Source organism: Mandrillus leucophaeus, unplaced genomic scaffold (genome assembly GCF_000951045.1).
Source record: "Mandrillus leucophaeus isolate KB7577 unplaced genomic scaffold, Mleu.le_1.0 Scaffold190, whole genome shotgun sequence".
In the NCBI taxonomy this organism is placed as follows: domain Eukaryota; kingdom Metazoa; phylum Chordata; class Mammalia; order Primates; family Cercopithecidae; genus Mandrillus; species Mandrillus leucophaeus.
In genome coordinates this window covers 4,063,585-4,075,171 of record NW_012101921.1, presented here as the reverse complement: position 1 = coordinate 4,075,171, position 11,587 = coordinate 4,063,585, and the positions used below count along the sequence as shown (strand labels likewise).

The 11,587-nt window shown below is 38.6% G+C and overlaps 2 protein-coding genes across 5 annotated transcripts in view; one reads left to right on the top strand and one right to left on the bottom strand.

Moving 5' to 3' along the window:
• The window catches only part of PREPL (prolyl endopeptidase-like), a 50,819-nt gene extending 39,994 nt beyond the window's left edge, over window positions 1-10,825 (top strand). For all 3 annotated transcript variants that reach the window (XM_011978208.1, XM_011978207.1, XM_011978209.1), the window contains 6 exons: window positions 1,822-1,997; window positions 4,005-4,221; window positions 7,529-7,678; window positions 8,096-8,219; window positions 9,045-9,118; window positions 9,502-10,825. In XM_011978208.1, coding sequence (XP_011833598.1) covers window positions 1,822-1,997; window positions 4,005-4,221; window positions 7,529-7,678; window positions 8,096-8,219; window positions 9,045-9,118; window positions 9,502-9,591 — 831 coding nt within the window. In that variant the 3' untranslated portion in view covers window positions 9,592-10,825. The remainder of the gene's footprint in view (window positions 1-1,821; window positions 1,998-4,004; window positions 4,222-7,528; window positions 7,679-8,095; window positions 8,220-9,044; window positions 9,119-9,501) is intronic.
• The window catches only part of SLC3A1 (solute carrier family 3 (amino acid transporter heavy chain), member 1), a 52,524-nt gene continuing 51,048 nt past the window's right edge, over window positions 10,112-11,587 (bottom strand). For both annotated transcript variants that reach the window (XM_011978210.1, XM_011978213.1), the window contains one exon: window positions 10,112-10,728. In XM_011978210.1, the coding sequence (XP_011833600.1) occupies window positions 10,288-10,728 (441 nt within the window). In that variant the 3' untranslated portion in view covers window positions 10,112-10,287. The remainder of the gene's footprint in view (window positions 10,729-11,587) is intronic.

Below are 11,587 nucleotides of genomic sequence, written 5' to 3'. Positions count from 1 at the left end.
CGGGAGGCAGAGCTTGCAGTGAACCGAGATTGCGCCACGGCACTTCAGCTCTGGGTGACAGAGCGAGACTCTGTCTCAAAAAAAAAAAAAAAAAAAGAAAAAATCATTGTTAGCCACTTAGTGTATTATCTTTTACATAAGGTTTTGTTTGGTTTTACAAACATGGAATTATACTAGTCTATCAAAATGTTGTAACTATTGGACCCGAAATGGAAAGAACAGTTAAGCACCATGTTCTTGGAGAGCCAAGAGGGGAGAAGAGAAGCAGCTGCTGAATGGAAGCTGCTGTACCTTTCCACAGGCATTTTAGTACTGCTGGCAAACCCAGATCCAGCCCATCACAGGACTAGCTACTATTTTACCTCTTCCTTTCAAAAGTTTTCAACAAGAAGCAAGTTTTTCTGATTGTATAATTGAAGTTGGGAAAGAGGTGAGGGGCAAAAAGACCCATATTGTTTTATAGAAATTAATCTACATCAAGTTTTATAAAAGTGAATCTTACTAAAAGTGAAAGTTAACAATGTCATAACAACGTGGGTATTTTAAAGAAGAATGAGAGGAGGATTTCCTCCTTATTTGATAATATTTTGATGTCTCCAGTTATTGCCCCAAAGTGAAGTTTTCAAAATGAGAATGAAAATACAGAGAGTGGCTTGGTTATATTATTTATTTTCTTTATGTAAACTAGTGCTATTTCATTAGTTTAAGCAGAGTGAAAACCAATTTATCTTTTTTCTGTGGAAGGCAGATCTTTTGTCTGTTCAGAGACTGCCTGGTTTCAGTCAACTGGAATTGATGAGTTTGAGCTAATTGGAGGATGCTTACATAGCCTACAAGTAACTTAGTACCTCCACAAATAATTTAACTTACTTTAACCCTACAAAGAATTTTACCTAAAAATTTTAAAAGCACTTTAAATTTTTTTTACTTATTTTATTTTTATTTTTATTTTATTTATTTATTTTTTTAAGACAGAGTCTTGCTTTGTCGCCCAGGCTGGAGTGCAGTGGCATGATGTCTGCTCACTGCAAGCTCCGCCCCCCTGGGCTCATGCCATTCTCCTGCCTCAGCCTCCCGAGTAGCTGGGACTACAGGCTCCCACCACCACACCCAGTTAATTTTTTTGTATTTTTCGTAGAGACGGAGTTTCACAATGTTTGCCAGGATGGTCTCGATCTCCTGACCTAGTGATCTGCCCGCCTTGGCCTCCCAAAGTGCTGGGATTTACAGGCGTGAGCCACCACGCCTGGCCTAATTTTTTTTTAAATAAAGTTAAATGGGCCTTTGAAGAGGATTGTGGTAGTTATCAGTAACGTCAGTAAGATTTCAAGTCTTAATGGTTGAGAATTCTGACTACAGAGGATAAAAAATTGAGTATCTACAAATATGCTGACTAAAGTCAGATACTCAAAAGTGAGAAATGTCAATATCTAGCTCTAGGCATAGGAAAAATGCTATACTAGGAATTCTAACCTTAGTAAGTATTTTGGTTTCATCTGAAAATTTAAAATTAGAGTTATAGTGGGTGGTGAAGAACTCTTTAAAATTACATTATTGTCATGAAAAGCTGCATTTAATAAAATGTTTTCAGGCCAATCTTGCTGCTCTTTTCTGGTTAATACTATAGGACAGCAAGGTAGCTGAAACCAAAAGCCATGATGTATTTTTAGAGACCATCATTCTTTTTCTTAAACAAATTTGTGCTCAATATCAATAGGTAGCACATAAGTGGGGACACTGCACCTCAGTGAATTTTAAATTGAGATAAAATGTTATTATAAAAGACTCTTCTTTACATACATAGTACTTCTTCATTTCTAGGATGGAAAATTAGTGCCAATGACTGTTTTCCACAAAACTGACTCTGAGGACTTGCAGAAGAAACCTCTCTTGATACATGTATATGGAGCTTATGGAATGGATTTGAAAATGAATTTCAGGCCTGAGAGGCGGGTCCTGGTGGATGATGGATGGATATTAGCATACTGCCATGTTCGGTGAGTCAGTATATTTTACCTGGCATGTAAGTGCTAGACCATTGTGACAGATGTCAAGAATAGCAATGTATCAGGGAACAAAAGCTTATTTAATATTTTCATTTTTATTACTCAATTTGTGTATTCCTAAACCAGTGCTGGTAAAACTTGATTCTGTAACAGATTAGTTGATCCAAAAAGCAAAAGGATAGGTTGTTAGGATTTTTGCATAGATGTACCAGACTCTATACTTACTTAGTAACATTATTATTTCCATTCAGTTCTCCTGAATTTAGGTTTAAGTAGCCTCTAAATCTGAACTGTTTTCCATTTAACTTCCATTTTATTTCAGCTGTTTTCAAGACACAAATATTATTTTGTATTTCTGCTTAAAATTCTCCACCTCCCCATTTCTAGAACAAAGTCCAGATTCCCCAGTATAATACTCCTAATGGTCTGACTGATCTCTGTACTGGCATTTATCATCATATCCTTTTGTTTTTTGAGACAGGGTTTTGTTTTGTCACCCAGGATGGAGTGCAGTGGCACAATCTCAGCTCACTGCAACCTCTGCCTCCCGTTCAAGCGATTCTCATGCCTCAGGCTCCTGAGTAGCTGGAACTACAGGCACACACCACCACACCGTCTGACTTTTTTTTTTTTTTTTTTTTTGAGATGGAGTCTCGCTCTGTCGCCCAGGCTGGAGTGCAGTGGCGTGATCTTGGCTCACTGCAACCTCTGCCTCCAGCGTTCAAGTGATTCTCCTGCCTCAGCCTCCCGAGTAGCTGGGATTACAGGTGCCTGCCACAACTCCCAACTAATTTTTGTATTTTTAGTAGAGACAGGGTTTCACCATGTTGACCAGACTGGTCCCGAACTCCTGACCTCAAGTGATCCACCCGCCTCAGCCTCCCAAAGTACTGGGATTACAGTCATGAGCCACCGCACCAGCCTCATTTTTTTGTATTTTAGTAGAGACAGGGTTTTACCATGTTGCCCAGGCTGGTCTCGAACTCCTGAGCTCAGGCAGTCCGCCCACCTTGGCCTTCCAAAGTCATGTCCTTTCATTTTATTTATTTTGTCTTTTTTTTTTTTTTGAGACAGTGTCTCACTCTGTCTCCCAGGCTGGAGTGCAGTGGCACGATCTCCGCTCACTGCAACCTCTGCCTCCCAGGTTCAAGTAATTCTCCTGCCTCAGCCTCGCGAGTAGTTGGGATTATAGGCACACACCATCACACCCAGCTAATTTTTTGTATTTTTAGGAGAGACGGGGGTTTCACCATGTTGGTCGGTCTGGTCTCAAACTCCTGACCTCAAGTGATCTGCCCACCTCAGCCTCCCAACGTGCTGGGATTACAGGCATGAGGCACTGTGCCCGGCCCCCAAAGTCATGTCTTTTAAATGACATGCTCTGTCACCTCCTTGCCCTTACACACGCTGTGTCGTATCTATGTCTTAATGCCTTTTCTTTGCCTTCTGGAAACTCAAATTTTTCCTTCACAACTCAGTTTAGGTATCATCTCCATAAAAGCATTTGTGTTCCTGACTCGTATATGTACCCCTCACCTGGTAGATGGATATTCTTTCCTCTGCTCCTATAATACCTTAAATACACTTGTGTTACAGCAGTGACCGCATTGCTGGGGAAGTCATTGTTTTCTTACCCCACAAAATTACTATCTTCTCCAGGGTAGGGGATTTTCGTTTGTTTCTACTTTTATGGTCTGTACTTAATCCCTAATAAACGGGCAGGCACTCAAAACCTATTTGTTGAATCAATTCTGGATTGCCTATATCAGGAGTTGGCAAACCTTTTTCTCTAAAGAGCTACATAGTCACATTTTAGGCATTGTAGGCCACATACAGTTTCTGTTGCACATTCCTTGTTTTCACCCAACCTTTAAAAAGCAAAAACCAGTCTTAGCTCCAGGGCCACACAAAAACAGGCCTCCGGGTATAGTTTACTGACCCCAGCCTACATCATTAACGTTTTTTTTCCTCTAAAACTTTTTTGCCCTTCAATTTCAGGGGTGGTGGTGAGTTAGGCCTCCAGTGGCACGCTGATGGCCGCCTAACTAAAAAACTCAATGGCCTTGCTGACTTAGAGGCTTGCATTAAGACGCTTCATGGCCAAGGCTTTTCTCAGCCAAGTCTAACAACCCTGACTGCTTTCAGTGCTGGAGGGGTGCTTGCGGGAGCATTGTGTAATTCTAATCCAGAGCTGCTGAGAGCAGTGACTTTGGAGGTGAGTACGCTCTGTCTCTACTGTTTATGGAATGGGGGAGGTGTGAAGCCATAGGCTACTCTAAGAAAAAAATTTTTGTCCTGGCGCAGTGGTTCATGCCTGTAATTCCAGCACTTTGGGAAGCTGAGGTAGGCAGATTGCTTTCCAGGAGTTCAAGACCAGCCTAGGCAACATGGTGAGACCTTGTCTCTGCAAGAAATAAATTAAAAAAAAAAAAAAACACCACTACCCAGGCTTGGTGGCGGCGCATACGTGTAGTATGTGGGAGGCTACTTAGGAGGCTGAGGTAAGAGGATGGCTTGAGAGGTTGAGGTTGCAGTGAACCACTGTACTCAAGCCTGGGCAACAGAATAAGACTCTGTGTCAAAAAAAGGAACGAAAAACATTTCTGTTACAGTTTTACCATAGCATAGGAGTATAATAAAGCTTTTAAGTTTTAAACTCAGAATTATAGCTTGAGGAGAACTTCTGAAGTTATTTTAATCCAACTATTAACCCTTATTCTTCTCAGACAGTGTTCTTTATTATTTTTAAGGATTTCCACTGAAAGATAATTAATGACTATTTCCATTGCTCATTTGTATTTGTAAGCACCTTTAGAATTGGTGAAAAAGCACTGAAGCATATGAGTCCCAGTTGAGAAAGCCAGGCAGAGCATGCTGTGACTCTGGAAGGCACTGAGTCCTTTGGCTCCTGGTCACCTTGACAGGCTACTGCCTATCAACATTTCAGTCCTAGATTTATAGGCTCTTTATTTTTAGATAGTCCATTCTTAATGGTCGTTTGGGCATAGTTTTTCTGTATTTTAATTGAAATATCTTACCCTGTTCTGAAAATGATTATCTTTTCCCAGTGTCAAAAATTATGAAGTAACATTAGAGCAGTTGGTTTCACTGCTATCATTCTCCTACTTCCTGGTTAGATGCTCTGAAAAATATCTCCTACTTCCTGGTTAGATACTCCCGTGACTGAGATGGGAGAGAGTAAATTATTTTCAAGATTTTTTATTTTGAGTTTGGGGAGTTTATACTGTGGGCTTGTAAATAAGTGTTAAATAGTAGTAGTCATCTGTAAGTCTATTTTTTAAAAACAGAAAAATGTGGAGAAAAAAACCTGTGCACAAATATAATAATGACAGAATTATTTATAGTTTAAAAAAAAAGCAACTAGCTTTTGACTTTTAGAAATTTAAAGGGAAATAATGAGAAGGATATTTATCCTAGGTTGCTTATTATAGTAAAGAATAGGAGACAACCTTTTATACATGTATAAGTCAAAATTCTTAATTATAAGCACCAAAAATCAACCCTGACTACTTTAAGCAGAAAAGGGATTGAAGGGCATTAGGGAAATGTAGGTATGTTCAGACCAGTATTAGAGGCTACACAGCCAGAGGCATAGAATTGGCCCAATGAAACTATCACTGCCACCTCTGCCAAGCACAAATCACCTCACACTACCAGTGCAACTTCTAGAGCTGGATATAGCTGTGGCACTTTTGCCAGAATAAATTATCTGTGATCACTGCTTCTTTGAATCACTGACTTCCCATGCAGAGTGTAGAGCACATGTGTCTGGTTGGTAGACCCAACCAGAGTCACACATGGGTCACACAGCTACTCCCAAGCTGCAGGGAAAAATGGGAAAGAGAATGTCTAGCACTTAATGTCTCTACAGTGAGAGGTAGGCTGTAGCTGACAAGGTCGAAGGTTTTCCAAATGCAAAATTCAGGTGGTAGGCAGCCAAAAAGAATTACAGATGACTCACTATACTTGGTTAATGTTAATACGAGGGAAAGCTAAAAGCATGTTAACAGAAGAAAACAAAGCTAAGTGAAAAATACAGCCTTCATTTTTGTTGTTTTTGTGGGGTTTTTTTTTTTTTTGAGTCAGAGTTTTACTCTTTCACCCAGGCTGGAATGCAGTGGCGCATGAACACAGCTCACACAGCTCACACATCCTCCCACCTCAGCCTCCTGAGTGTCTGGGACTACAGGCATGTACCACCATGCCCTGCTAATTTTTGTGGTTTGTTGTTGTAGACATGGGGTTTTACCATGTTGCCAGGCTAGTTTCAAACTCCTGGGCTCAAGTGATTTGCTCACCTCAGCCTCCCAACGTGCTGGGATTACAGGCATGAGCCACCATGTGCGACCCAGCCTTCGTTTTATTAAATGTTGTAACACTAATTATAAGCCAGTGGGTTGTTTTTCTTTCACCTGGATATTTTCCAGAGTTTTTTACTTAGCGTTTTTTACTTTTAATATAAAATGTCCAACTGGTGAAAAAGACTTTATTCCTTGTTGTGTGTTTTTTTTCATTTAAAAGTTTTTAATTATGGTAAAATAACATAAAATTTACCATCTCGACCATTTTTAAGTGAATAGTTCAGTAGTGGTAAGTGCATTCATATGCTTATGCAATCAATCTCCAGAACTCGTTTTTCATCTTACAAAACTGAAACCCTGTACCGATTAAACAGCTCTCCATTTGCTTCTTCCCACAACCTCTTGTCTCTGTGAATTTGACTACTCAACACCTCACATAGGTGGAATCATACAAAATATACCTTTTTGTGACTGGTTTATTTCACTTAGATTATATCCTTGAGGTTCATCCATATTGTAGCATGTATCAGAATTTTATTCCTTTTTAAGGCTGAATAATATTCCATGTAATATTGTGCGTGTATACCACATTTTGCTTATTCATTCTTCGGTTAATGGACACTTGAGTTGCCTCCACCTTTTGGCTGTTGTGAATATGCTGCTGTGAACATAGGTATAGAGATCTCTTCAAGACCCTGCTTTCCGTTTTGGGGATTTTATGCCAGGAGTGGAATTGCTGGATCATATGGTAATCTTAAGCTTAACTTTTTGATGAACCACCATACTGTTTTCCGTAGCAGCTGCCCCATTTTACATTCCAACCACCAGTGTATCAGGTTTCTCCACATTATTGCCAGTACTTTTTTTTTTAATGACTAACCATCCTAATTGGTATGAGACAGTAGCATGTATTGCTTTTATATAAGTGAATAAAAGGTACTAAGCTAAAAATAAATATTGTGAAATTAGAAGATAAACCATTTCTTGTTATATAAGTATCATTTAAGGAGTCTGAAGACTTTAAAAGTAGGTTATAAATTACAGGCCCTGGTTAAGGACTGAGTATTCTAGCTCCTGGGAATCTACATGGCTTCTTATTTTCTCTCATATCAGTGTGTATATTCATAAAATATAATGTTTTTCTGAAACTCACTTACCAACCTCTTACTTGAAGTGTAAGTTTCTTTGTCTTTTTTTTAGGCACCTTTCTTGGATGTTCTCAACACCATGATGGACACTACACTTCCTCTGACATTAGAAGAATTAGAAGAATGGGGGAATCCTTCATCTGATGAAAAACACAAGAACTACATAAAACGTTACTGTCCCTATCAAAATATTAAACCTCAGGTAGTGAAAGACAATTGTGTTAGACTATCCTGAATTTACATAGAAGATAATAAAAAAAAAAAAATAACATCCCAGCTGAAGCAAAAATAGTAGGAGCTTTAGAGATGTTTCTACTTTTGATGCCCAGATATCTTCAGCACCATCTCTGCTCATGCTCCATGTTTAATACCTCAGGGGAATAGACTTATCATCATGCCTTAATTACTAAATTAGCTAAGGTCCTTTAGTCAAGAAAAGGCTATTCCAGATAACAAGTAGTCTACTACTGTAATACTGAGGCTCTCTCAAGATAGCAAGTGAGAAAAAGCATAGAGCACTTAGAGGGAAAAATTGGAGGTAATTATTTTTCATGGTCTCTATAGTGGAAAGGGACCATAAGAAATAATGTAAACTCTTTTTACATCTATTTTCTTTCAGCATTATCCTTCAGTTCACATAACGGCGTATGAAAACGATGAACGTGTACCTCTGAAAGGAATTGTAAGCTATACTGAGAAACTCAAGGAAGCCATCTCGGAGCATGCTAAGGACACAGGTGAAGGTAGGAGACCCCCTAGAAGCAGGGCTCATGGTCAGACTACTACCCACAGCACACTGGCTCAGAGGAATATAATTCAGGCTGCAGCCAAATCATCTGCCCAGGATTTAGGGCAAACAATTATTTTCCTATGTTGACTCCCAGCTTAAAGTGTATGTAACTACATAACTATACGTACACTGCCTCCCCTCTTTTTCAAAGGACAGTATTAAAATAGGCAGGACACAAAGAAAATAGGAAATTTAAGAATCAAATATAACTTGGAGATGTACTGACATACAATTATTAATTTATTTAACAATATTTATTGAGCCATTATTCTTGGGAATCTCTAAAAGACAGATTCTGAGATTTTTGTTTTGGGCCATCAGTGCCCGAACTGTTTAGCTGCTTGAATTTCCTCTAGATAGCTGTTTCAGCTTTATGAGATAAGACTCTCTCTTTTTTGCCTTGAAACTACATGCCAAGTCAGTCTCCCTGTATTCATCTCCATTTGTCCCTCCCATCCATTGCTGTAGTTGGTGTTTTCAGGGCATAAGACTCTCAGATTCCACAGGGCGGGTTGATCTCCTGGGTTTCAACCTTCTCCATGTGGCACCATATGGTCTGTTCCATATGGCCTCTTCCTGCTTTCCCTGTGTCAGAAGTTTGTCTTCTGCTGCTTGTCCCCTCCCATCTTTTTGTTGATGATGATGGTTTTTGCTTTTTATTCCTTTACTATTATTTGAACTGAGTACTCAAAGAAATGGGGAGAAATGGGTCTCAATCTAAGATCCCAAAGAAGATCCCGTACAGTCTTCTAATTGTTCTACATGTTAACTCTTTCAGGCTATCAGGCCCCTAATATTATTCTAGATATTCAGCCTGGAGGCAATCATGTAATTGAGGATTCTCACAAAAAGGTATGTTATCAAGGCCCTCTTAGTGGACAGATTCCTGAACTAGATATATGTTGTTTTCAAGTTTTCAGTGGTTGCAGCAGGGTTTATGACAAAGCTACTTCACAAATGTCCTATCTCTGGGTGAGACCCAGGAGGGGAGGGAGGGACACTGTGTCAATCAATGTCATTCAAGAGAAATGTCTCTCTCCTGTACTTGATAAGTGAGCTCTGTTAAAGAAAATAATCTTAATTGTTGGATGCCTTCTGCCTCTGCCCCAAATGAAAATATTATTGCCATAAATTGCTGACTTCGGGGTTAGGTAAAGATGGATAAAGAGAAGCTTAAACAGTGGCATTTTACTACAAAGGCCTTCTATTTTATTTTTTTAATGTGTTTCTTTTAGATTACAGCCCAAATTAAATTCCTGTACGAGGAACTTGGACTTGACAGCACCAGTGTTTTCGAGGATCTTAAGAAATACCTGAAATTCTGAAACACTACATTCAACTGGGAATTGGATATTGAAGTATTTCATAGTCTTGGAGATAGCAAAAAAAAAAGATTAATAGCTTGAGATTTTTAAGTTATTAATTTTTTAAAATGTGCTTCTCCATCTAAATTTTGCTTAGTCTGCATCTTACTTGCTTACACTGTTCTCTCCACTGATGCACATGCCCATTAACCTAGGAAAGTAGTTTTTAAATCATGCTCCTTAGAAGGACATGGAGTAGAGGGAAGGGAAGGATTGGTGATAGCAGAACTCTAGGCCTCCCTTCCAGTCAGAACAGTTGAGCAGTTTACTCATCAGTGTCCTGCCTCTTTGCTAGGAAATGCTTTTAGACACTGTGGCAGTGAGTCATCCTCTAATTTCTATGATTGCATTTTAAGGGAAAAGATAAAATTCTTCCCCTTAAAATTCGTTAAAGTTTTTGAATAATCTGGGGTCCTAATGTGTTCTGGTCATCCCTGATTGATGCTATCTCAATAAAGTTATAAGCTCCTATAAGCGATAATTTACTTTTAAACTTTTTTTTCAAAACATTTGAGAACCTTTCTTAAAGCAGTTACGTTCAAGCTACAGAAATATCAAAGAATGATTGTTCACCAAGCAGCATGCTGTACATGAAGCTATTACAAATGCTTACAATCCCAAAGAAACGCCAGTGTCTTCATCTCTTCATAAAGGTGCCTAACACGAGGTATACAGTATGTTCAATACACTGGAATAGCATGCTCGATTGGAAACAAAGCATCTGTCTCTGAAAGCTGTTTGGCGATGAAGGAGATTCTTTGTGTTGTGTTCAAGGATGAGTCCCTCTCCCTTGTCCAGAAAAATACCACTTGTATCAACTTCACTGCCTTTGTTGGCAGAATTGGTACTTAACCTTATTCTCACTGTAGCGGGAAGGCCTGAAATCATATTCTGTAGATTTAACAGTGTTGATTCTCCAAAATTCAGAACCACGATAAAGATTCTGTCTATGCCATCCAGCTCTCTTGTGTACACAACATAGTGGCTGTCATTTCTCAAATGGCAAAACCAGCCCCTGTTGAGGAGTAGCTCATTGGCATGAAGTAGACTTAAGTCTTGATATAACTTCAAAGCCGATCTGGACTGAGTCTTTTGGACCTATTTTTTAAAAAAAGTATTTACATAAGTGTTTGATTCTAAGAATTGTTTGTAAGCATTTTTAATATATTTTAAGGAGTTATTTACCCAAAACGCTTGCTTCAATTTTGCCCCTTATAATTGCCAAATTGTAAGCATCAATAAGTAGGTAAGAACAATTTATATAAAAACTAATAGAAATGACAAATTCAGAGTTTCAGCTTGTCTGGGAGTCAATAAGTATGCACAGTGCTCTGCTACAGTGCTCTGCTACATTGTAGAGTTTCTGTAGAGACCAAATTTGACTCCACTTTAGGAATCCCAAAACAAATGTCCACGTCTAAGATGATGAATATTTAACTTGTGTAAAGTCACTCTGTGCTGCATTGTAACTGCCAGATGGCCAGAAGGAAAGCAACAGTGGACTTCTGAGGAATTGGGGTTTGTTCCCCTTTGTAGAATAATGTATAGATTGCTGTTGTGCGAAGATCACGTAACTTTAGGAGGCATGTATTTCTTGCACAGCTAATAGAAGAGAAAGTTGAAAAAAGGATGCAAAATAAAAAGCTGCCTTAGGTGAAAGTTAGAAATTGTAGATTTTTTTTTTTTTTTTTTACCATAATAGTATGTGCTCATTAAAGATGATTTGGGTTTATTTTACAGCTATATAAAACATACCTAATTTGATGATGTACTTCTAACATTTCATGCATTTATTTTATTGCCTACATAATATAGCCTCCATAAACATTGACAAATGACAATATTCTGTTGAATGGTTGTACCATACTTAACCACACCCTTTCAATTTGACATTTGTGTTTCTAATATTTTCTATTTTTATTCCCCTACCCCCATTTTTGTATTATTTAAGATAGAT